Source organism: Lethenteron reissneri, chromosome 26, assembly GCF_015708825.2.
Source record: "Lethenteron reissneri isolate LAM-NWPU_2019-01 chromosome 26, ASM1570882v1, whole genome shotgun sequence".
NCBI classification, from domain to species: Eukaryota; Metazoa; Chordata; class Hyperoartia; order Petromyzontiformes; family Petromyzontidae; genus Lethenteron; species Lethenteron reissneri.
In genome coordinates this window covers 23551756-23578818 of record NC_083804.1, presented here as the reverse complement: position 1 = coordinate 23578818, position 27063 = coordinate 23551756, and the positions used below count along the sequence as shown (strand labels likewise).

General features: G+C 54.7%; 1 protein-coding gene across 1 annotated transcript in view; it reads right to left on the bottom strand.

Annotated features, from left to right (window-relative positions):
• LOC133347897 (nucleolar protein 4-like) overlaps nucleotides 1–27063 on the bottom strand; it is a 146405-nt gene that overhangs the window by 59498 nt on the left and 59844 nt on the right. Inside the window, exon 5 of the mRNA XM_061560632.1 lies at nucleotides 6039–6177. Coding sequence (XP_061416616.1) covers nucleotides 6039–6177 — 139 coding nt within the window. The remainder of the gene's footprint in view (nucleotides 1–6038; nucleotides 6178–27063) is intronic.

The window sequence follows — 27063 nt, the reverse complement described above, 5'->3', positions numbered from 1 at the left end:
TTCTCGCCCGCTTGCCTTTGCTGATCTGGAAGGCAAAGCTGATGGTTTCACGGGAAATGCCTTCCTCTGCCTCCCACAAAAGAATATATATCTCCTGCCACTCATCCAGAAAGTGTTAATGTTGCTCGGCAGGAAAAAAAAGGTGGGCTCGTATTAATGGAGGCTTAAATAGATGAGAGAGAGAGCGAGAGAGAGAGATGTAGAACGTCGCTGCTGAGAGCCACAGACAGCAGCAGGAATTCCACTAGAGAGCGAAACTGGGCACCGGAAAGGAAGGAGATCCATACCTTCCAAGTTAACGCAGGATCCGCATGAGCTTCTTCACTCCAGAGGTCAAGCACACATGCGCAGGAGGGAGCCCGACGATTGGGAATGCTCAATTATCACTTTGCATCGTCGGCGTTGCTCCCCCTACCCTGCTCGCCACGAAAACTGCAGACCGTGCTTCCTTTTATTCCTCCGCAGATTTCTAGCGACTAATACTCACGATGCCGTGACCTCTTCGGTCGCTTCAATGGGTGGCTCCTTTCAAATTTTTCGGAGAGAGAGAGCGACCGAGAAAAAAATAAAAAGCCACCACCACCACCGCACACGCCCGACGCACGCTGCCCGCTGCATACAATTTTAAGGACGGCGCTCCCTGCAATTATCCGCGCTGCATCTGCGAGCCTCCGCACATCACTCGACGAGAAGCGACGTCTGACCGTGATGGACACTCTCTGCTTAGCCCTTGCCTCATATATTTCTCACGTCGGTGCACAGGCAGACATTGCCGGGCCTCCAGGGTAGGGTTTGTGACGAAGTGAAATGTCAGTCACCCACTACCGCCTCCCCCGCTCCTCCTCCAGCAACACTTTCCACCCTCCCCCCGGACTCCCACCCTCCCTCCGAGAGCCCTCCAACTAGCCTCGTGGTGCACTCCCCCTCCCCTCCCTCGCCCCCTCTCTGCCTCCTCTCCGTACTCTGCCCACTCACCCCCCTACGCCCCGCCTCGCTCGCCGGCGTTCCATGCAAATGTGGGGGGGGGGCAGGGTTCGGCTGGGGCTTGGGGGGCAGGGATTAAAGTGGCGGAGGGGTTGAGAGATTGTTGAGGAGTTAAGAGTCATTATCACTAAGTTTCAGCCCCAGGGCTGGGAAGCAGACCTTTCCTTATCAGAAAGCACAAAGCGTTTATTTTATTTTATTATTTCAGATGCTAAGGCCACAGCTGCGTGTGTATGCGTGTGGACGGCAGGCTGGCAGAGATGGTAGCAGCAAAACAAAAGGATGCGTTCTTAAATCTGCATATTTTTTTAAGAATTACTCCCAACCAATTCTACGTTATTTTCTTTTAATTTAAACCAATTTCATGATTTAACTTCGTGAGGATTTGTGTGATGCTCATTGTTTACCGTTAGAAAAAACAAAACTCATTTCTCACGCGACAACCCAGTTGTTTTTTGTTCCGATTGCTATTTGCTCCATTGCTGTACTGTACTTTATTTCGTGTTGTCATTGTGGTGACCCAGGTCATGCTCGCGGATGAGACTCCTCTGCCCTGGCCTCGTGAGTTCTCACCCTGGCCACACAAAATCTAATTGGCTCGACTTCCTGCGTCAATTCAGAACGAGTTAATCTGTCAACGAGTGTGAGGTGTGGCGTCCAAGTGTAACGTCAGTCAATCTCTCCAACCCAGGCTCTCTTTCTGCTCTGAAGAAGGCTCATTTCCCAAAACGTCAACCTCTCGTAATTTTCCGTCACATTGCTAATTCACCATGGTGTCGCGTGGGGGTGGGGGGGTGACCCTCGTCCACAGGTAGAAGGGGCTCTGGGCAGGTGCATGAAAGTAAGTGTCAACGACTAACATCAGTGACTTCCGTTAAGACGTGTTGTGGTTTTAGCTGCCTAACTTTAATAAAACTGAAATGGGGCCAGGGCATTTTCTGAAACCCTTCTGAGACGCCGCGTCTCAAACCCATCAGCTCCAGAGCCATACTCAGGCACCGCTGCCACCACAGCCATTAACCAATACCACACCCATCCACCCCCACCCAATACCACACCCATCCACCACCACCCAATACCACACCCATCCACCACCACCAAATGCCACACCCATCCACCACCACCCAATGCCACACCATCCACCACCACCCCAACCAGCTGCCATCACCAACAACAACAACCACCACCACTGTTACCACCACCATCAATTCAACACCCCACCCACCACTACCACCAACTACCACCAACCACCACCACTACACGAGAGGCCATCCCTGTGTCACTGAGAGCAGCGGTGGTGGTGCTGGTAGTGGTGCCAGTGGTGGTGCTGGTAGTGGTGCTGGTAGTGGTGCCAGTGGTGGTGCCAGTGGTGGTGCCAGTGGTGGCGGCGGTGGTTGGAAGCCGAGACACTGTGGCGGTGCGTGTCCGTGTACCGCCCCTGCCCTAGCCGGCAGTGTCCGCCATGCGACGTTACATCTGCACCGGAGCCACCGTCGCCGTGACCGCCGCGGCTCACGACGATCGTCTGCAGGTGACGACGGTTCAGCCCTCGGGGCCGGGATCGGCGCTCGGCACCGCAAGACGGACGAGGGGGTTGGCCGTAGCCCAAACACTGCGAGGTGTCGATGGGGGGCAGGGGCACGGCACGTTCATTTATGGCAGCGGCTCTTGACGTTCACTGCAGCCTTGTACCCCTTTGGTTCTCAAGCGTAGAGAAAATTATAATAAATATTAATTAACACAGAGGGTTTGATGAAACAAAGTAGTTGTACTTACATGCCCGTGCTTCATTTATGGTTCAACGATTTGCCTTCTTAAAAAAGATCTGGCCACGTCTCGCACCCCCAGGGGGTGCAGCGTGCACCCCCAGGGGGTGCACCGTGCACCCCACGTTAAGAGCCACTGAGTTATGGGCACCGCCACTCCCACTGTAGTTGCGCACACTTGTTTGGCTGTGTCTATGCATGCCTCCATCCAGTAGTGGACTGATGTACGTAGGCAGGACTGTGCCGACATCGTGATCTCCATCCAACAGTAGGCTGACAAAGACGTTGACATTTTATATAATCATTTATGTGAATTCAACCCCCCTGACCCTAACCCTAACAATAATTTACAGATGTTGGGTCAATCCACTGCTGGATGAAGGCCTGCCCACGCAGCTGTCGGCCATGGGCAGGGGAGGTTTTTTTATTTTGGCAGGAGACGAAACCGGGAGGGCCCCCTCCGTGTCCGTGGCTGCGACGACCTCGCTGGGCAGCGTTAAATGTACGCACGGGATGCGCCCCAGCTGTGCGAGCCAACAACAACAACAACAACTTGCACACCGCCGTGTTGAAAAACAACGCGCGACAGCAAATTACGACGACGCAGCAGCGAGGGACCCGTCGGGTCGGTCTCCGTGGGAAATGTCAGCGCCATGGATCGCGGGACAGGCTGCCCCCCCCCCCCCCAGGTCTGCTCTGAGGGGATCGGAGGGGCAAGGCTCACTCACCCCACTGATTGCAGAAGGGCCTCCACTACAGTGGAGCTCGAGAGATGCCCCCTCCACGCTGGCAAGACGTCGTGGAAGAAGTGGGAGTTACCCACACTTTACCCCGCCACACACGACCTGCCGATTGACCAGCTGCGATGAACCCATGCACACTGCTGCTGGGTGGACGGGGGTGGCAAGGGTAGGAAATTAAGAAACTTGCGTTGTTCGTTCAACTGCCTCGCCGGGAGATCAAATCCAACCGGCGGCCTCTGGATAGCAAGTCCAGTGTGCTCAACTTCACCCCACAGCAGCATCCCTAGCGACGGATCGCGAGATCTGGGCCGTTATCATTTTTTGGGTTCTATCCCTGGATCGTCGGTAAAGCCCGGAACGGCGTGGGTCGATTTCACCGCCGCACACTCAGCGGCCATGAAATGCTTCTCGATTTTCTGCAGCAGCCCTCGTCAGGTGTGTCCGCTGCAGACGGCCAAGTCATTTATGAGGCTTTTGTTTTCAACGTTCGCTCCACGCTCATTTGAGATGTGGACCGATCGCGACGCGGGCGGCCGTGAGGCTGAGACGCTGCACTGGACTCGGTTTAGGCGAAGCAATCGCGCTGTCAATGACGCTCCCTCCCCCAGCCACTTCCACCGTGGTGGCCACGAAGCAGCAGCGTCCGTGCGTGCGTCCCACGGACATGGGTCACCGCAACGTACGCGAGATGTGGTGCGTGCCGGAGCGAGAGTTCTATGAACGGCATCTTGTTGACTCATGAGGGCTATCCTGGGATCCTGGTGCGGGTTCATCTCAATTACCAACTGATCAACAAGGCATTAGCAGCCGAAACAAATCACAACGTTGAGGGGTGGTAGGTGCGGATTGCTGCATAACAATGCTTCTCCCCTTGACACGGTTAGGTGGCAAGAGTCGACCGTTTTACTTTGAGTGCAATTGAGCTCTTGAGCCTATCTGTTTAACTTTTGAAGTGGTCGATGGAGAACTGTTCAATTACAAACCGTTTAAAAATATATATACACTTTAACTTCGCAGTATAACGTGCAGTCGATAGCTACGAGTCGATCTTTCTCTGCTCTGAATGAGGGCTATTGCCTGAAACGTTAGGCTGTTATACATTGTAAGGCAATATCAATCGTATGTTACGCACACTCATCATGGTACTGCTTTGTGCGTTTAACGGGATGCCATAGCTTATTTGGAGAGCTCTTGCCAATAACATCTGTTAGTCCAGCAGAATTTGTTTAGCAAGCCTGACCTTGCTGATGAGACCCAGAAGGTCGAGACCACTCCAGAGTTGGCTTGTTCCCATGGGTGCTGCCGGATGGCACCGGTCTTTAAATCCAAGAGGTTGATGGCAAACAAAACATTTTGCTGAATATTGAGATTTTATATTCTCAGTTCGTTGCAAACTCAGGGTTATGACTTCCCCACCTCATGCTAACCGCCGCCCTCTTTAGCGGTGTTTGTCTGCCAACGCATCAACGCCTCTAAAACCGGATTCTCTGGTGTGCATAGTGCGTAAGATGGTCTCAGCTGCGCCAAAACTTAATGAGAAGGGCCTTTATGGGCGAGGCTGCATTGAAACTAAAAAAAACTAAACAATTTTCAGAAGCGTGCTGGCCACAAATTACAGCTCAATGAAGTGGCTTATCACATGGAAATGTATAGCAGCCAAATACTCTAAACGCACGTTCATTCTAAATGCAGAGGGATAAACTGGAGGACCCAGAGAAAAATCCACGTGACTACGGGGAGAGAGAACATGCAAACTCCAAATATACAACAGCCCTCAGGGTCGGGATCGAACCCAGTACCTCCTGCATACCAGGCGAGGGAGTTAACATCTCGCCACCATGACACCCCAAGGCCACCGTGGCATTGCCACGTGGCCCATGGCTGCGATCGGGGCCGGATCAGCATAAGGGTGACTCAAGGTCGCGACGACTTATTTCACCGCAAACTCACGGCTGCCCTCTTTACCAGCGGACCGCTTATAGCAACGCCTCTTGGTCACTGATCCGGTGGCATCATCCTGGGATAAACCAAACGGCGGGGAGGCGGTTTGCGGAGCACTCGGCCGTTCGCGAGGAGACACATTTGGAGTGGATATTGATTTTCCACGGTGTAGCTGCGTAGAGCCCTCGCCTCGATTCATCGAGTGCAGTAAAGTCAGGAGGCACTGACAATATCTTGCTGGACAGGAGGCGCGCAACGATGCATCAGTCCTGCGGACAGAATTGATTCCCACGCGAACCGCGCATGTAAGAATCTACGACTTGTACTGTATTAATGTACGCATGGAGCGTTGGGATCGTGTGAGCTGTGTGCATTCGCTTTCGTGTAAACAAAAACCTCCACGCACTCGCCGATCTAAAACAGGAAGACCTCTCTTCTATGAAGAAGACACCGTTGCCTAAAACATTGCCAGCGGGGCGCAGGGTCGCGGGGGCAGGGTTGAAGGGGCAGGCTCGCGGGGGTAGAGTTGCGGTGGCAGGAGGGGCAGGCTCGCGGGGGCAGGGTCGAAGGGGCAGGGTCGCGGGGGCAGGGTCGCCGGTGCTACCTTCATCGCCGCCCTGACTGCCCCGGGGGCTGCTGCCACCGCCATCGCGCTCGTGGCGCTCCGTCTCGGACGCGGGGGGAGCGGAGGCGCTCATGTCGCGCTGCTCCTCCACGCTGCTCACCGACTCCGACTCCTCATCCTGCCGGGGCGGCGCCACGCAAAGAGACAAAGATCGACCCGTAAAGCCTTGAACAGACCGTTGGGGCAAGGGCCGTTCTCGAGCACATGCGCGTATAACCCACACACACGCGCGTGCGCGCGTTAACGTACGCGTGCGCACAGACGCACACACGGCACGGACGAAGACAACAGCAGCTGATATTCGATGGTGACATCACCACGGCGCTTGTGACAGGATAGGTGCACGTTGAGGCCACGTGATGTGTCGAAGGATCGCTGCCAGGAGGTCACAGGAGAGACCCGGGTGCCATGGGTTAGATGACTCACGGAGACAACGACCTACAGAGACTGTTGTGCCAAGTTCTGTGAGCGAGTAATTATGAAGGTTGGAACGGCAGACGAGGGGGGTGGGTGGCCAGCACCATGTCTCCCCAGTGGCGATGTTTACACTCTGCACCAGGCTACTCATTTGATGCTGAGTCGATCTAGAGGAGGCCCAGGACCGGTTCAGATATTCGTCACCGGTATTGGCCATGAGCGGGAATCGAACTTGCGTCAGTTTGCTAACAGCTGCACCGCCGCTCCCCACACACACACTCACACACGTGTGCACTCACGCACACGCACACTCACACACGTGTGCACTCACGTACACACACACTCACACACGTGTGCACTCACGTACACACACACTCACACACGTGTGCACTCACGCACACGCACACACACGCCGCTCTCCAGACAGCCCGGGAGGGCGCCGCAAACTCGACACCGGGCGACCTTTGGGCTCCTGGAGGTGGAGGATTCGGGGAAGTGCGGAGAGCGGGGAGCTGGAGGTTGGTTGGTGGGGAGTGCGGTGGTGAGATAGTGGACGGAGGAGGGGGTGAGAGGAGGGGGAGAGGGGCAGCTGAGATGGAAGTGGGGGGGTTAGAGATTAGTTTGCACCTACGTGTGCACAGTTTAGGCTTTCACTCCGCGGTGGCAGCGCGTGCGCGCGCGCGCGGTGCAAAACGAGCCGGCCTGGTTTTTCCAGTGCAGCCGAGTCAGGTGAGGTCAGGTGTTCGGTTGGAAAGCCTCAATTATTCAGCCGCACAAGCACACACACTGCCAGGTGTACGCCGCACGCGTGGGTCCTCTCTCTGGGTAGCCCGGGCTGACAACACTCAAGCAGCCTTCACACACCACGCACTCCCCATCATTAATAGCACTGTCGTCATCAGCAGCAGCAGCAGTCGCCATACAGCCACTGCTGGATGAGGGAGCGGATGAGCGAGTGGTGGGCCGTACAGGTTGCCAGCTGACCCGGCACAGTTTCGGGGAATTTCCATCTGTGCTCCCGGTGGCACGGATTGATTTGGACCGAGGTCTGTTTGACCCGATTGTGCCTCGTTGGGTCCACTTTGCTCCCCCACACCCCCCCCCCCCCCCCATTATATGGAAGGCCCGCGTAACTGCGGCTTATTCCACAATTATGAGCGCCCTGAGTGGACGTGTCATCCGCTGCTTTGGGGGTGGAGGGAGAGTAACGAGAGGAGACGGCGACACTCACGGGCACCTTCGCTCGCTGCTTCTCACGAACTGCGACGAACGCGGCGATGTGAGAAAGGTTACAAAGAGAACTTAAAGAGATGCTGCAAATCCTCGCGACGTCTTCCAAGCATGTGGTGATGCACGCGCGCCTGTGTGTTTGTGTGTGCGTCTTTGTGTGTCTTGGGTGTTTTGTTATCAGCAGAGTGGTGGTGCAGTGGTTAGCGCACTGCCCTATGAACCATGGGCCCCCTCCCCCCCCCCCCCCGAGTTTGATTCCGGCTCATGGCAAACTATCAGTTGCCACTATCCGAACCGGTTCTGAGCCTTTCCTGGGTCGACTCAGCCTTAAATGAGCACCTGTTTTTTACATGTGAAGTACTCTCGAAGACGCTTGGACACCGTAGTAAGGCACACGTATTTATTTACACAATGTCGTACAGCACTGGAGGGATGTATCGGCCCCCTCACCCGTATAACTGGGAATTCACCTCTAGCTAGCCTTCCTAGCCGAGTCCTCCACTAACGGGCTAGGGGAGGCTGTCTGGCCCGACACTGGTCAGTCGGGCTACGGTACCCGGAATCCCAGAGGACTAACTCTGGTTCCGGGACCACGCCACTGGCTCCAGCCTGCGCTGCCCTTACAAGGGCGGCGTCCCAGGGGGAGTCCAGGGCCTACCTGGCCGGTCTTCCGTCTTCCTTTAACTACTCTAAGACTCCACCCCGAGCTCTCTGGCTCATCCCTTTTTATACCCCCCTAGAGGATCGAAACCCCCCTCACGCCGTCCAGTGCGGACGTCGTTGCGGGCACCACCCCGTGTGCTCACGGAGTCCCCGCCCACTGTGTTTGTTATCCGTTAGCTCCTATGCAAACAGCCCTACACAAACAGCCCCTCTGTAACAGCCCTACATCACCCCCCCCTGTACAGCTCGCAGCCGTCCCGGCTGCAACAACTTCAATAAAGGTTAATTAACCCCTGGATCCCCGCGTGTGCCTTAAAAAAACGTTTTTTTTTTTACGATAACATGAAGGGAACAACAGCAACAACAACAACAACGACAACAACAAAACTCACAACCCCGAAGGAAACAATCCGACGCACCCCCCCTGAATAAATACGAATACCGTAAGATCGACGTATATACAGGTTTAGCAGGGAACCCCTAGCACACATGCAACACAACAAAAATGTGGTAGGAGCTCCCCACCGACGCAGCACCCCGCAACCGTACACAAGAGAATTAAGTGTTCCTCCAATGCATCATAAGAGTCTGCGCATTTTTGCGCGTGTCCTTGCTGCTGGCCCGTCACACGGGGCAACCCCGGGTGGCGAACCGGCCGGTGGCAGTTGTTCATTCTGTATTGAGTCCGCGTTTGACGTCGCGAGACCCTCGGCATCCCTCGCAGCGGTAGGTGAGTGCGAGCTCGTCAATCCCGGTGCACCTGTGGGCGGGACAGCCGGTGACACGTCAGGCGAGGGCAGTAAGGACGGACCCTTTGAGTCGGCCGACCCCCCACATGTTTGGCCATGCGTGTGTGGAGTGGGGCCTCGCACCGCAACGAATGGTTTTAGTCTCGAGGGGTGCACAAACCACCGGCGCCTCCCCCATTTGATGCGAACACACTGAGGCCGCAGAACCTCGACCACCTCTACAGGACCCCTCCACGGCCGCGCCAGTTTAGGGGATGTTGCGAGCGGTACCTGGGGGCAGTGCAGCCATGCCCTGTCCCCCGGCTTCCACTGCAGCACGTGCGCGCGACCCAGTCTGAGGCGCTCGTTTGCTTTTTGACGCTGTTCTGAATTTAGCATGGCAGCATCCCGTGCCTCAGCCAATTTTTCCAGGTTGAATTTGACATGGTCAATTAATTTAGTTTTACTCAGTGGTGTGGGGATCTGCAGCTGCGCCCGAATGGGTGGGTCAGGGTCGCGCCCATACATGAGGAAGAATGGTGAAAATCCCGTTGCAGCATGGGGGGCCAATCTGTATGCTGCCAAGACCCCTTGGATTTTCAAGTCCCAATCAGTCTGTGAGTCCGAAACCTGCTGTGATAACATAGACGAGATGGTGCGATGCAGACGCTCGACCATCCCGTCAGTTTGCGGGTGATAGGGGGAAGTACGAATCTTTTTCGTTCCTAGGAGCTCACAAACCTGTTGGAGGAGTTTTCCGGAAAAATTTCTACCCTGGTCGGTCAGCAGCCGCTCCGGGGCACCTTTGTCCATGACATAGCCTTGAACAAAGGCGTCGACGATGGCCGCTGCCGACTGATTGGCCAGGGGCCAGGCCATAGGCCAGCGCGTAAAATACTCGACCCCGGTTAACAAGTATCTATTTCCCCTAGGGGTGGCGGGGAATGGGCCCAGAATATCCAGCGCGACAAGTTCGTTTACCCTGGAGACCCTGATAGACTGCAAGGGCGGGTTTGATTCTCGTGCTGGTGGTTTTCGCTGTGCACACCGCGGGCATGAAGCCAACAGATCAGAGACATCCCTTGTCATGCCTTGCCAAAAGAAATCACGCTGGAGCAAGGCGAGGGTCTTCTGGGTACCCAGGTGGAGGAGGCGCTCATGAGCAGCCCACACCACCTTACCCCGTAAGCCCGAAGGGACCACCAGCCGGTGTCGGTGGGATTTTCCGTCCCAGTGCAACAGCAACCCCGCGTGCATTTCCCATGCGTCGGCATCACCCGATCCCCGCCCTGCCTCCCCGGCGCGACGACGCAACGCGAGGAGGGAGGTATCCTCCATCTGGAGGCGCCCCCATTCCTGAATGTGCAAACCCAGCAGGGAATCTTTCCCTTGTTGTTCGATAGAATTCTGAACAACTGTCCCGCCGTCGGCGGCGGCCGCAAGGCCCGAAACCGACACGTCCCCTGCTGGTTTGCAACGTCCCGACCCCAGGAGGCACGCGCATTCCGAGGTGGTTGGCATGCGCGACAGAGCGTCCGCGTTGGTGTGGCGGACGCCCTTACGGTATGTGGTATCAAAATCAAAATCCTGGAGGATCTCCAACCATCGGGACAATTGTCCCGATGGCTGTTGAACTCGCAGGGCGTACTGCAGTGCCGCATGATCTGTGCGGACGGTGAAACGCCGACCGTACAGATATGGGCGATACTGTTGGATGAAATAAACAATTGCCAACAGTTCTCTGCGGGTAACACAATATCTTTGCTCTGCTTGAGACAACACCCGACTGCCGTACGCAACCACCCGTTCGACGCCGTCAACCACCTGGGAAAGCACGCCCCCAATACCCGTGTTGCTCGCATCGGTGTCGAGCAGGAACGGCTTTGAAAAATCGGGGTAGATCAAGGGAGGAGCTTTTACCAAGGCGTCCCGAAGGGAGCAAAAAGCAGCCTCCTCCTCTTGACCCCAGTGGAACCGAACCCCCTTTGATGTTAATGCGTGTAGGGGTTTGGCAATTGTTGCAAAGTCGGCGACGAACCGTCTGTAATATGACGCGAAGCCGACGAAACTCCTGACCTCTCCCACCGTGGTGGGAGTTGGCCAGGAGCTGACACACTGCGTTTTGGCGGGATCGGTAGCAATACCCGAGCGCCCTACGATGTGGCCCAAATAACGCACGGAATCGCGTAACAAATGACACTTTTGGGGCTTGAACTTCAAATTAGCAGCCCGCATCTTTAGGAAAACCGCCCGCAACCTCTGGAGATGTTCGTCAAAAGTTTTAGCGAAGACAATAACATCATCCAAATAAATCAGGCACGACTCCCATTGCAATCCAGCCAAAACCAATTCCATCAAACGTTGGAAGGTTGCCGGCGCTGAGTGTAAGCCCATCGGCAACCGGTTGAATTGGAACAGGCCGTGCGGTGTACGGAAAGCAGTTTTAGGTTTCGATTCATCATCCAGAGGAAGCTGCCAGAATCCCGAAAGTAAATCCAGCGTGGAGAAGAATCGCGCTCCCGCCAAGGCGTCCAGCGATTCGTCCATCCGTGGGAGCGGGTATGCGTCGGCAACCGAGATTTTGTTAAGGCGCCGAAAATCAACGCAAAACCGCAACGAGCCGTCCTGCTTTTTAACCAGGACGATCGGCGCTCCCCAAGGGCTGGTAGAGGGAGAAATAATGTCGGCGGCTAACATGTCATCCACAGCCAATTTGACATGGTCCTTTTCGGCGGGACTCAACCGAAACGGATTTTGGCGAATTGGCGCGCTGTCACCCGTGTCAATATGGTGACGCAGTAGATGAGTACAACCCAAATCGTATTTATTCTGACTAAAAACGTCGGAAAATTCCTGCAGTAGCGATCTAAGCTGTTGGCGCTCTGAATTCGACAGGTCCGTCGATCCCGCACAAAGCGCGTCGAGCCACCCGTCATCGCTGTCCGAATGTGGGTGCAGTCGGGTGGCGGTGCCGACATGATTCGCAACCGGTTCCTCGCAGGGCATCGGCGTCGCGTGCGCAAGCACCGTCCCTCGAGGAACCACAACAGGTTGCGATCCCACATTGAGGACCGCGATGAAAGGGTCCCCATCTCCCCTCACGACGGTCAGGGCCGGAATCAAATGCGGTCCACTAACCCCGGCCCTAGACGGTCCCAACAGGATCCCCTGGGCCCCGATACCCTCTGCGAAGGGCCGACGAAGTTTTAGAGGTACTAACATCTGAGCCCCCGGCGGCACACGAACGGTTTCGACGACGGACGCAGGTATAGTTACGAACGCCGTCCGAATCACAGAAGGGGAGGGTAAAAACGCCATGCGCCGTCCCGACGGGAGCTCAATGCATCCCTGGTCTATTAAAATACGGATCGGCATTTTACCCAAGAAGTCCGTCCCCAGCAGGCACGGAACCGCCAGCGAGGAGGAAACAAAAATCGGGCCTGATAATTTGATATCCCCGATACAAATTTGCGCTCGAATTTGTCCAATAATACCAAGGGAGCCCCCATTCGCCGCATAGAATGGGACATTAACTGGTAGTAAGGGACGGCTTTGGACAGGCAAAATGTTGTAAATCAATTCGGAAATAATGGTCGCCGATGCCCCCGTGTCAACCAGGATGCGTACCTCAACCCCGTCAATAAGTCCCACGACGGCCGACGACCCTGACGATGCGGCCACAACGCGATGGGCCAACGCGGACCACTGCCCGGGCTCGATTCGAGTCCCCACAGTGGTACGCGCCGGCCCGTCGCGATGCGACGTCGTCCCCCCATTCGTTGCGATGCGAGAGTGTGCGACAGGTGTGTGTGTTGGCCAAACATGTGTGGTGTCGCGACTCGCCGGATCATGTTGATGAAGCTTGGGAGGAGGAGGAGGCCCGGCGTCCTGGCGAGGCGTCGTCCCACGCTGTCGGGGAGAGCGGCACCCCGAGGCGACATGGCCCCGGACGCCGCAGTTGAAGCAGCGCGGAAGCGGCGGCGGCGATGACGGACGGTCGAAGCGGCTCGACCCGTCCCGGCCCGGCCGTGCTCCCGTCCCCTGCTGCCGACGATGGTGGACGGCGAGGACCTCCTCCGCCGGGAGGGTGGCTGCCGCCACCGCACGCCCAGCCGCTGCCCTGCTGGCCTTCCGCCGCTGCGACAGCAGGTTGGCGTGGAGGAGTCGCGCCGCTTGTAGAGAAGTCATCTCTGTATCCTCCTGTGCCACGACGGCGATGTCCAGGTCGTCTGCTAGCAGGAGGATTTTCTCAGTCACCATGGCGTCGACCCCGTCCTCGTCCATGCGAGGAAAAGCTGTCTTGGCCAACGCCAGGAGACTTGTTCTGTATGCCAGCGGCGACTCCTTCGCGCCCCGCTGGCGGTCGTAGAACTGCTGCCTACACTCCGCGGAAGGCCCGTAGACCCCGGCCAGCAGCTGCAGCGCCATCGGCAGCGTAGAGCGCTTCTCCTTCGGCGCCGATGTGAGGGCGGCGAGCGCGTCGCCGTCGAGGAGCGCCGGCAGCGCGCAGAGAGCTTCAGCGTCTGTCCATTTGGCCATTTCTTGGTGGGCGAGGAAGCGTCTCTGGAAGCCGCCCCAGTCGCCCTCTGCGCCCACAAATTCTTTAAGCGGAGGCAGCCTTTGGTGCAGCGCAGCGGTTGCCGTGGAGTCCCGTGGGCTGCTGTCTCCCCGACTCGGCTGTGTCTCGGCGCGAACGGCAGATGGTATCGCCTGTCGCAGCCTTGATGACGCGCCCTCCTCCGTCGTTGACGCGGCAGCCCCAGCGCGGCCGATGTCGGACCCCAGGTTGAGGTTGGCCACGCCCCTAGCGGTCGCCGCGTCGATGGCGGGAAATTCAAAGTTTGAATCTTCAGAAATGGCGGGAAGGCGCTCCGGACGCCGGCTCCCCTCGCCCCGCGGTGGACCACCAGCCCCCAGCCGTGTGATGTTTTCTAGCGTGGCGGCAGCGGCGTAGAGCAGTTCAGCCAGTCTCTCGTGGGCCAGCCTCAGCTCGTCTGTCCGCGGCTCCTCTTCATGCCGACGCTCCGGTAAGAACGCGTCCGGCCCCGGCTGCACGTTGTCTTGTTGAGCCATCTCGGGCTCGACAATTTCGGCGGCGTCTTCCATTTGTTGTACTTTGGCTCGAGCTGATTGGCGCGTGTCCATGTTCGTGGTTCTTCTGACGCCAGATGAAGTACTCTCGAAGACGCTTGGACACCGTAGTAAGGCACACGTATTTATTTACACAATGTCGTACAGCACTGGAGGGATGTATCGGCCCCCTCACCCGTATAACTGGGAATTCACCTCTAGCTAGCCTTCCTAGCCGAGTCCTCCACTAACGGGCTAGGGGAGGCTGTCTGGCCCGACACTGGTCAGTCGGGCTACGGTACCCGGAATCCCAGAGGACTAACTCTGGTTCCGGGACCACGCCACTGGCTCCAGCCTGCGCTGCCCTTACAAGGGCGGCGTCCCAGGGGGAGTCCAGGGCCTACCTGGCCGGTCTTCCGTCTTCCTTTAACTACTCTAAGACTCCACCCCGAGCTCTCTGGCTCATCCCTTTTTATACCCCCCTAGAGGATCGAAACCCCCCTCACGCCGTCCAGTGCGGACGTCGTTGCGGGCACCACCCCGTGTGCTCACGGAGTCCCCGCCCACTGTGTTTGTTATCCGTTAGCTCCTATGCAAACAGCCCTACACAAACAGCCCCTCTGTAACAGCCCTACACATGTGAACGTAAGCCCTAGGAAGTAAAAATAAAAACAAGTCGACCATGGTGACGGCTACACCACGCCATCGTGTGCCGTGTCGGCCTTAATAGGTGCTCGCTAACAGCACTGCCCCCCCCCAACATTCTATTAAAGGCTCCACGGGGGGAGGAGGTTCGTGGTGCTTTATCTCTCGACTCTGCCCCACCCCCCCCCCCCAATTAGTTCAATACTCAGCAGCAATGAGCTCACAGCAGCACGGGAGGGGTCAGGGCTGGCAGCAGCACGGGAGGGGTCAGGGCTGGCAGCAGCACGGGAGGGGTCAGGGCTCACAGCAGCACGGGAGGGGTCAGAGGTGACAGCAGCACGGGAGGGGTCAGGGCTGGCAGCAGCACGGGAGGGGTCAGAGGTGACAGCAGCACGGGAGGGGTCAGAGCTCACAGCAGCACGGGAGGGGTCAGAGGTGACAGCAGCACGGGAGGGGTCAGAGCTCACAGCAGCACGGGAGGGGTCAGAGCTGACAGCAGCACGGGAGGGGTCAGGGCTGGCAGCAGCACGGGAGGGGTCAGGGCTGGCAGCAGCACGGGAGGGGTCAGAGCTGACAGCAGCATGGGAGGGGTCAGGGCTGGCAGCAGCACGGGAGGGGTCAGGGCTGGCAGCAGCACGGGAGGGGTCAGAGCTGACAGCAGCTTGGGAGGGGTCAGGGCTGGCAGCAGCACGGGAGGGGTCAGGGCTGGCAGCAGCACGGGAGGGGTCAGAGTTCACAGCAGCACGGGAGGGGTCAGGGCTGGCAGGCCTTGGGCTCGTGGCCACCACCTTCAGTCGACGCTGCCTGGGGTCCCGATCGGGAGTGGTCTGCGAGGCTTTCGTGTTTTTTTGACGTCCCTTGAAGTGCACTCGGTGGCCCGGGCTGGAGGGAGGGAGGGATGTATCTGAGGTGAAGAAGAGCGGCCGGCCTCGCTTCAAACACGCCGCCAAATATTGGAACGCCTTGGGGTGGGGGGCGTGAGGATTGGCCGCAGCGGAAGCTCGCAAGACGGGAACAGACTTTGTGTCGAAGTCCAAAGTTGCGTTTCCACTAAGGATGCGACGAGTGGGGTGATGGGGGGGGGGCACCGATCCCAAGGAGGCTGCTCAGCGCGGTGCCCACTCCGCGATGGCCACTCGGCCCGCCGCGGCCGATCATCAACAACTCTTGCTGCTCTTCCTCCTCACCCCCTCACCCCTCACCCGCCCTCTCCTCACCCCCTCCTCACACTCCCTCACCCGCCTCCCCCCTCACCCCCTCCTCATACTCCCTCACCCACACCCTTCTCACCCACACCCTCCTCACCCCCCCTAACCCGCCCCCTCCTTACTGCCCCTCCTCACCCCCCTCCTCCTCACACCGCCCCCTCACCCTTCCTCTCCTCAGCCGCTCCTCACTCCCGCTCACACGCCCCCTCTGGGTTACAGGGTGCTGTGTGTGTGTGCTGTGTGTGTGTGCTGTGTGTGTGCTGTGTGTGTGCTGTGTGTTACAGGATGCTGTGTGTGTGTGCTGTGTGTGCTGTGTGTGTGGGCTGTGTGTGGGTGCTGTGTGTGTGTGCTGTGTGTGTGCTGTGTGTGCTGTGTGTGTGTGCTGTGTGTGTGTGCTGTGTGTGTGCTGTTTGTGTGTACTGTGTGTGTGTGTGCTGTGTGTGCTGTGTGTTACAGGGCGCTGTGTGTGTGCTGTGTGTGTGTGCTGTGTGTTACAGGAATGCTGTGTGTGTGGTGTGTGTGTGCTGTGTGTTACAGGATGCTGTGTGTGTGCTCTGTGTGTGCTGTGTGTGTGCTGTGTGTTACAGGGTGCTGTGTGTGTGCTGTGTGTTACAGGGTGCTGTGTTTGTGCTGTATGTGTGCTGTGTGTTACAGGGCGCTGTGTGTGTGTGCTATGTGTGTGTGCTGTGTGTGTGTGTGTGTGCTCTGTGTTACAGGATGCTGTGTGTGTGCTGTGTGTGTGCTGTGTGTGTGTGCTGTGTGCTGCGTGTTACAGGGTGCTGTGTGCGTGCTGTGTGTTACAGGGTGCTGTGTGTGTGCTGTGTGTGTGCTGTGTGTTACAGGATGCTGTGTGTGTGTGCTGTGTTACAGGGTGCTGTGTGTGTGCTGTGTGTGTGCTGTGTGTGTGTGCTGTGTGTGTGCTGTGTGTGTGCTGTGTGTGTGTGCTGTGTGCTGCGTGTTACAGGGTGCTGTGTGTGCTGTGTGTGTGCTGTGTGTTACAGGGTGCTGTGTGTGTGCTGTGTGTGTGTGCTGTGTGTGTGCTGTGTGTGTGCTGTGTGTGTGTGCTGTGTGCTGCTTGTTACAGGGTGCTGTGTGTTACAGGGTGCTGTGTGTGTGCTGTGTGTGTGCTGTGTGTTACAGGATGATGTGTGTGTGTGTGCTGTGTGACAGGGTGCTGTGTGTGAGTTGTATATCAAAGTAACCTTTAAAGTGCATATTTAATGCATAATGCACGCGTGCGGCACATTCGGATTCAAACTCGATTACACTCCGTAAATGGAAGGAAATCGGAAGACCCATACCATGCCGTAACACAAACATGCAAATACTGTACAGTAACATGTGTTGTATGTACTGTACTCCCTGGACCATCAACAGTTCACCTGCATTGCGCTGTGACGAACGTCGCGATTCGTGATCGCAATTCAATAATCGATTATAATCTTGATTTGAAGCTTTCGTGACTGCAGGAATCCATATTCTTTAGTTCTTTCGGTAAAGTCAAGTGGGTAGATTTTATTTTTTTATATTATGTCTACCTACGTGACTTTACCGAAAGAACCAAAGAGTAATACTCGATTATATTATTTATCGCCTTGGTGGCGGTGGTGGTGGTGGTGAACCTCGCGGCCTCGAGTGGCAGCAGAGGTCACGCGAACCTAAGGCCCCTGGTGACCTTTAGTGCGGGCCCCCTGACAATACACAAATGGTGAAAACAACCACCCCACCCACCCCAATCATCAGCATCGTGCTTCTGTCAAACCCCCAATGGTTTCAAATGGTGTGGCGGGCCCTCGCACTGATGATGTCCCATCGGCGGAAGTGTCTCCGCCCGGCTGAAAATTAGCAAAGAGCGCACCACCGCCCAAGCTCCCCAATTGCATGCGGCGTTTACGCGGTACGACACGGCGCAACATTCGCGTCTAGACGTCTCGATGTGGACTCCACGAATCGGACGCGAATCGTTTTAGCGGCACGGACCCCTGAGCGGAGCGAATTTGTCTCGAGTCAAACTCTCAGACGACTTCGCTCCGTTTGGGTCACCATTTAAAACGTCAAATGGGCCGTGATTTTTGTTCGGGGCTTAGATGAATCGCTCGGTAAATGACCCCCAATTATCACGCGATGATATTTACCACCCCCCATCTCCCCTTGTCGTGCGCGGATAAAGGGCGTAAAATTAGCGCATAGCCACACGGTAAATAGAATCCGTGACACTGCCCCCCCCCCCCCCACACATACATGTAGTATGTTGAACTTCTTTTGCGCCGTACGTAGCCAACCGTTGCTAATCGGAGGCGCGCGTGGGGTGGGGGGAAGGACAACAACGCTAAAGACTCGACAAGAAAGCAGTCGCTAAGAAGGAAGACGCCATCTGGTCTGGGCACTGGCAAACACGGTGGCTAACAACATGCCCCCCTTGCTCGCCATTCGTGACCCCCACCCCTTCAGCAAACAGACACCGACTGCGCGTTAGGCTGCCAAATGGTTTCCTATTCTGTGTCAACGTCAACAACAACAACGCCGCCAGCACGACTTCTCTCCTCCAGCCGTTGCCCCCCCCCCCCCCTGGGGGTTGACAGCGGTCAAGCCGGGGTGGATTCGACAACCACGAGAACCACGAGTCAACAAGCTCTCGAAGAAGAAGAAGTCGAAGAGGCATTTTTATTATTGTTATTTCACGCTTTCCTTTAACTCACTGTTGTTGTTGTATCCTCAAATCTTGTAACTCAATTTTAACCCACTTCCCAATGTGGTATCGACTGCAAACTTGGTATATTTATGTCATACTGATGACAATACTATATTCTATCATAAACAATAAAAAATATATATATGTTTTTAAACCATCTTTTTTATATGTTATGTTTCGGCTTGGGTCTAATTGTCCACGGTCAACTGACGTTGGCTGTAATTGGCCACGGTCCCTTACGTTATGGCAAGCTTCGGGGCCACTTCCTGGAGTCGTGGAGTTCTGACATTACAAGTACGGTACATTTAAAAAAAAGCCTGTTTAAAAAAAAAGTTTATTTTAATATTACTTGTTTTGTGTCTTTGACAAAGAAAAAAGTGGGAGAGCCGCGTCGCACGCGCTCAGAACGACTTGTAGACACACGGCAGCAGGTACATGACAACATTCTGAGTTAAATAAACAAATCAGGTGATGGAATAAACTGCGTCTGTTTAGTTCACCCCCCCCTCCAACATTAGTTATTGATTAACAATACAGTTTGTCTGTTGTGCGCATTGTGGTCACCAAGACATTCCACAGAGACCCATTTGCCGGTCAGGTGTTATAAATTGCTTATCTTTGCCTTCAATTACGTTTATGATTTAACTCAAATAAAAAAACGCCAAAGAACCGACCCCTGCGCCAGGACCCCCCCCCCCCCCACAGACAAAAGCACAGCAGCAGAGAAGCAGAGAGCGCCTCGCTCCGCCAGGTAGCTACGGCGATACGGACAGTGCCGGATTCAGCTCTTGCGGGGCCACTAGAATATGCTAACAAGGGGCCCTAAATAAATAAAATAAAAACACATTTTTTACTTGCACAGTAAAGTAATTGTATTTTTTCATTTGCTACGCAGCCACATAATACGACAAATCGCTAACCTTAAACACCCGGTCGTTCATAAAAGTTTAAGGCAATATAGTACTATAGTAATAAAGCAAGTGCAGAATCACTGATTCCGGAATTGATAGCTTGAAATCATTTAGCGCAGGGCCCTTGAAAGTGCGGGGCCCGTAGCTACTTATGTAGTAGCTACTTGTGTAGTAGCTACTTGTGTAGTAGCTACTTGTGTAGTAGCTACATGTGTAGTAGATACTTGTGTAGTAGCTACTTATGTAGTAGCTACTTTTGCTACGATGATCATCCGGCACTCGATAGGGAGCGCGATGCGGTGGGATCCATGCACTCGGCGTCCGAGTGCATCTCAGGACGCGTGGACTACAGAGGAGGGGGAACGTGCATCTCGGCAGGTTGAATAGGAAGGGGGTTGATTCTTTTTTAAGAGCAGGGAAAGATATTTGGAGGGGGAAATGGAATGACGTCACGGCAAGCGTGTATAGGAGGGAGACGTCGTCCCCCTATCATACACAGAGGCAGCCGTCTCGAGGCGAGACTTCATCAGGAGGATGTCGGGAGTGTGGACAGCCGGACAGCTCCAATTCCAGACATTGGGAGCAGCAGCAGCAGAGGAGCATCCTTCCTATGGAGTGAACCAGACACGTGACCAACCCCGTGACCGTGTTTGTGTAGGGTTTTTTTTATATATAGTTTTAGTATGGGGAAGCGTAGAGAAAGTCGGATGGGACCCGGCACAATGTAAACACTTTAAGCAGGTGTTACACGCTGAGCGGGCGAGCGGTCTGCTACACGCCCGTGTGTGTGTTAGCAAAGGCTGCTGCTGTACTGTAACTCATTGGTGTCGAATATTGTACCAACATTTATTTGACTTCATAACAGCATTCAGCGGTAGGAGGCTCAGCCCCCTCCTGCTCCCCCTCCCGTTCTCCCAATGCTCCAGGTCTGACTGGCTATAATCGGTGTACTGCTCTGCATTGGGCTAACAAGTCTCACCCAAAGTTGACACCAAGTTGTCACCAAGACGGCAGGAGAGCGCAGCTACCCACTCCAGGGCGAGCGGTCACACGAGATAACATCGCTTGACACCAGCACAAATCTGGCTGTCGCCTGATGAAGCTAGTTGTAATTACTGGCGAAACGTCGTACTCAGATTGTCGATGTTGTGGCTTGGCTCTCCAACACACCGGTTAGTGCTGTACTCGTGACGAATTGGCCACGTTCTGTTGACGTGACAACCCTTACTAGTTGGCTGTGTCGGGTGGTGGCGGGTTTTAACGACACATTTATTTACGCGATCAAACCCCAAAAAACCTCTATTATGGACCAGCAGCAGCGTTTGGACAGGATCGTCATCGTCGTGACAATTCAAGTAACTTGAAGGGAAAAAACGAATTTGGTTACGAGAAACGCAATCGTTCGACCGTCCTACGTGCTCGGGCAGAAGCGAAACAAAACTTGTGTCGTTCTGGGATGTCTCACAAATCACCCCGGATCAATTTCACATGTGTAGCAGAACTGCTGTTTGTGTTTAGTCTCTCGTTCTTCCCCCGCCCCTCCTCCGATTATAGCACGTCTGGCTACGTACGATGCGAAAGAAGTTAAACATAGTGTGCATACATACTTTCGCGGACGATATTATCATTCTTAATTGATTTTGTGGGGGGGGGGGGGGGGGAGGCCATCAAATCGCTTGAGCACCGGTGTGTTGTGGAGCAACCCACACGCGTTTAACAATTGTACCTTGGCCAAAATGCCTCGACAACAATAGGCAATTGTGATATTGTGCACATACATTAAATAACAATCGGAAGCCAACGATGTAATTGCCCATGACTCTACGGTAGTAATTATTATTATTCACTCCCGACGTACTATCCCGCAAGATGGTTGTAAGCGCACGCGGCAAATGTTGAGCTCATGCGGACGAACTTCATTCACGGTCGCGGAAATGCAATTGTATGGACAGCAAACTCGAGAGGCGCGCCACTCGAGTTTGCTGTCCATCCCCGGGGCCTCTTGGAGCGAGGGGAGCCTCCGTCGCGTTACTCCCGAGGCACAGAGACAAAAGCCGTCGATAGTTTGGTTTTATTTCCTTTCAACAATTTCACGCGACGGAGCCTCGAGAGTTTTTGTCGTCGCTTCGTACCTCGGTGTGCGGAGCGGCGAACCTCGCCAGCCTGCGCCGACGCGGAGCCGCGCTCGGCCAGGAGCGGATGTCTCCTCCTCCCCATTCACCGCCGCCGCCGCCGCCACCGCCACGGCGGAGGAGGCGCGATGTCGGCTCCACGCACTTTGATCGCGGCTCGCGCGGCGCTCTCTCGGAGGCCATGTGCGCGATGCGACCGCTCGACCGCTCGGCCGCTCGGGACGCGTGAACGAGAGACGCAGCCGAGCGGGCGGAGAGAGCGGCGGTGGTGCCGGTTGGTGCCGCGAGGAGCGCGAGCCGCAGGCGGAGATCCAAAGGTTGCGCAAAGAGACGGGGGCGGCCCGGAACGCGCTCTCGCTGTCACCCGCACCGCAACAGCCGCACGGGAACCCCCCTCCCTCCCCTTTCCTCTCCGGCCCCTTTCCTCTCCCCTTTCCTCCCCCTCCTCTCCGTGAGTCGGCCGAGTTTGTGACGACGCCGCGCTCGGCGCGCTGTGACACGACCAGGGGGGGGTGGGGGGGCCTCCCGGGGGGGCCTCCCGCTCCCGCTCCTTCTGCCGCCACGGGCAGAGTCTGGCGCGCGACAGGGGACCGGGCGCTGGGTCTCCACCCCCCCCCCCCCCCCGTGGGTCCCCCCCCCCCGTGCCTTTTAACCCCAACCACGCCCTCCCTCCGACGAGCAGGTCTTCAAGTATGACCCCTTCACAGACTGTCGGGGCAAGTGTTGTTCGCGAGCGCCTATGAAAGCCGGCGCGGTACACGAGGGGGTGGGTGGCCAACACCACGCCCGGCTGCATTTGTCTCCCCAGTGGTGATGTTTACACACCATCACAAAGTACACATTTGAGGCTGAGTCGACCTAGGGGAGGCCCAGGGAGTTCAGATAATCGTCACTTGGTGTTGGCCGTGAGCGGGAATCGAAATCGGCTCGCCGGGTTCGTAGCGGACACACGCGCAGACACGCACGCGAGTCCTGACAATGCCTTGCGTCTCTTCCTGCAGATGTATCCCAGTGAGGGTTGTGAGCAAAACAATTAGTGAGAGTTTATTCCCAGGACGACCGCTTCAGTGTGCCCTGTGTCTCAGTCTTGTGTCTAAAACGTTAATTATTTACGAGCCAAACTGCCTAACCCCCCCCCCCCACCACTCGCAGTCCATCCTCCTACATCACTCCTTCCTCGCCAGACTCACGCTCCTCTCTCTTTCCTGCGCTCGCTCCGTGTTAGGAACATTTCACAAATGTTGCCCTCAAATACGCGTCTCGTTCAATAAGAATGCCCCCATGAGATCCGCCGCCACGGGGTCCCCGTCTTGGGACGGGCCCTGTTCCGAATGTTGGTCTCGGCACAGGATGTTTATCTGAGGGCTCCTTTGCCACAGCTGCTCGTCCACGTGTACAAAAAAAGTAAAGGTGGAGCCCTGCAATTGCTCGTTCATGCCACGCGAATATCTTTGCCACAGAAATCCCTAGATTTTTAGATTTTGCGTTTAGTTTGTTGTCCTGCGAAATAAGTTCTACATACAAACACACTGTCGGCGCCATTCAGACTGGATTGCCAGAGTCACGAATACCATTAAAATTACACCAAAGGCTTTAAGAACAGACACTGCCAATACACTCCGACTCCCGGCGTGGTCGTTGAAACAATGGGGCAAGTTTCTCAAATCCCCTTCCGTCTGTCTACTCAGCAGTGTCGTCGATTGGTGGGTCACGCCTGGTGGGGTAAAATGTGGGTTCGCTATCGTCCAACGCTTGTGGTCAACTTCTCAGAGTGGATCAAATACAGGGGTAGCAAGAGAAAGCGATTGCAGGGCAAACAATTCTCAGTCCGTCTCGCCATCGAACAAACGGAGGAAAACCCGCCGGGACAAAGGGCACAGATGCGAAGCTTTAATTCTCATCGCTGCCGCGAAATTTACCACAGCGGGGCCATCTGCTGCGGGGTGGAAGTTAAGATCCGGTTACATCACAACTCCTGAGAACAGGCCGCTGTATGTGCAGGTGTCACGTCAAAACATGTAACGGATTTGCTGCTCAAATGAGCACTGAGGTGGTGCTAAACTCCTGTTTACAGCCCTGAACCAGCGGTGGAAATTCTTCATTCCTATGGCGGGGATGACTCTATCCATAGAACAATCACTGCTGACTTCCCTGCAATGTGGTAGCTATTTTACAGACCCCCGCAGGATGATGGGCTGAGCCAATGCCTCGATCGGGATTTGAACTCGCGGACGTTCCGCTCGTTGTGCCGCCGAGCCAACCTCGTGATTGCTGAAAAAGAACTTCACCTTTTGACGAACATTATGTGGAACAAAATCATCAGCTCTGCTGTGATGCAGAGCCGCATCACAGCAGAGCAGAGTTGATCGCCCGTGGCTCTAGCTTGGTGAATTTACGAAAGTTGATTATCTATAGGAGTCTAACAGCGCCACGGCGTTATAAGGAGCAAGTGTTTACGGGAAACGCGGCTGAGTGGCTACGCGGTCATGTTTTCTGTCTGATTTTTTCCCTCGCCAAATTATATTACAACTGTGGTGCCTGCCGGTGGAACGTCGAGAGATGAAAACGTTTCCATCGGTGTGTTCTCGTAGTTTGCAGTGCATCATCCTGTGTCAGAGAAGATCCCCCAGAAGATGACTTCACAGAACTGTTAAAGAGGACCCTCAGTTCCCACTGGGGCCACAACTCTGCTGAGAGTGTGTGTTGCATTTTTTATCATCCAAGAGGTGAAAAAAGCCAAGTTAATTAAACATGGTTTAATATTACGATTGTTTTGTACGCAGTCATTTGTGACCATGCTGAGGCCAGCAACTCTCCACACTTGAGAACCCAGAACCCAAGCTCATCACAGATGGTTGAATCCCACATACACAGGATCTCGGGGTATTGAGCCGCCCGGCCACCTTAATGACACAATCCTACCAGTGGGCTGGGTGGGCGAGTGTGTTAGCTACCCCGCCTGGTATGTAGGAGGTCGTGGGTTCGATCTCAACCCTGATACCTGTTGTATATTTGGAGTTTTCATGTCTCTCTCTCATCGTGGTCACGTGGATTTTTCTCCGGGTCCTTTAATAGTTTTATATTCACACAATTACAAAAACACAACATTAACTTTTGCGTTCCTCCCCGCTTAACTCTGCAACTCACTGCGTGACCGTCGCTAGCGACAGCCGGATTGGCTGTCCCGCGTCCTGATATCTCACTCTCCGATCTTTGTGCTCGGTTGCACACAAACTAATCTAACAAGCCTGACTGCTAATGAGAACCAAAAACGTTGAAACGGATCCTTGCTCAAACGGAGTGTAATCCTTGCTTAAATGTTGCAAAAAGACATTGGTCTGGAAAGCTCGTAGACTGATGGACTGAAGCAATTTTTTTTGTATGTGGATACAGAATGGAGTTCTATTGATATTTGCATTGCGCTCGGCTGCTCGGTTGGCTCCGTGCCCGTGTCTCGAACTGTTCCGGGTTACAATCACGATCCTGTGCGTTCTCTCTCATTTAACCTTCCACAAGACCCCAGTCAAAGTGTAAAACCTTCGCATTTTTAATATAATTCTGGGGCTCATAGAATGAGTCGGATGTAGTCTGAAGTCATTGTCCGTGTAAAATAATGAGCATATATTTGTTAAAGCGAATTATAAATTCTCTCTACTGTATTTTACTCATTCCTGGGGACGAGCGTAATACATATTTCACAAAAAAGCAAGAGAAGGAAGAAGTGCATCTCTCTGTTTGGGAGAGCACATTCAGATGCCTTCCATTGTCAATATGGGACGAGATGCGCAGTGCTGCAAGATTTATTATGAGCTGTTTTAACATAAATTACCACCAGGTCTCTCTGCCTTAAACAATTTTCACATTTAAATCTCTGTTATTGAAGATGTGCCTCTCCAATTGTCCCGCAATATTCGTGCAATATGGGGGAGGATGTCTCTCCCGCACACGGGGCTCTGCTTTCTATCCGTCCGGGCGGAGAGTACGTCTCCTCCGTCTCCATCTCGGCACCATCCTGTTAGCGGTTCGATTGACTCGTGGCTTCGTTAAATCGGCCGTGACCTTTTCGGATCGGCCGTGACCTATTCGGATCGGCCGTGACCCCGTCGGATCGGCCATGACCCAGTCGGATAGGTCGTGACCCCGTCGTATAGGTCGTGACACCGGCGGATAGGTCGTGACCCCGGCCTAACCTTGCAGGAGGAGGCCTCCCTCCAGGACGCGGTGGGTGGACGTGGATACCGGTCAGTGCAACGGGCCTCTGTCGCCTCCTCGTTTCTGACAATGGTGTTGATGATAATTTACGGTGTGCCCCAATAGTCCTGTTAAGTCTCAAGATGTAACACCAAATTATATATTACCATGACAACCATCGTACGTGAAAGAGCATCGCTTCGCTTTTATGTTCAACAACTATTCCTTTGCAGTCAGCTTAAGAGTGTCAAATTGGATTCCTGGACCGGCCATTATGAATGTACAATTAATTGCTTTTGAAATACTGTATACCCTGTTCTAAAGCTAAGATATATCTCACTGCAATGGGCGTATTGTACGTAAAGTAAAGCACCACGGCTAAGGGCGCGATAGCTCATTTATAAAAACCACTGCGCAATATCCAAGGACATCGGTCTAGTCAGCTGGAAAGTCTGACTGTGAGACGGAGAAAGCCTATTTCCCCCCTTATGCAGTTCCCTTTCCTCACTGGAGCAGCACACGAGCAATGTTCTGAGTCGGAGACCATGAAATCAGATTGGACTGAATCGAAGACTCAGCATTACGCATTCAGAATAACCATGTTAAATCTGTATTTGTTTAACACGTAGGCCTTCGCGACCAATATCATCCATAATACAGTTTTTTTGGGTTAGATCGCGTAAATAAGTGTCGTTTAACCCGCCACCACCCGACACAGCCAATTAGTAAGGTTTGTCACGTAAACACAAATCTGGCTGTCCGCCTGATGATGCTAGTTCTAATTACTGGTGAAACGTCGTACTCAGATTGTAAATGTTGTGGATTTTCTCTCCAACACACTGATGTGCTATACTGGTAATGAATTGACTTAAGGCTTACGTGACTGCAGGAATTCATATTCTTTGGGTCTTTCGGTAAAGTCACTGAGATAGGTTCAAAGAAAAAAAGAAATAACAAAAAACTACGACGTTTCGATCGCAACACAAGCCGATCGTCATCAGGAAAAGGGGGGTTAGCTTCTAAAGACAAACTGCTTATAAAGGTTTGAAATGGGCATAGCCCAAATGTCAGCAGCCAATGCCAATGACAGTGGTGGGCAGCGACCGCGGCGGTGGTG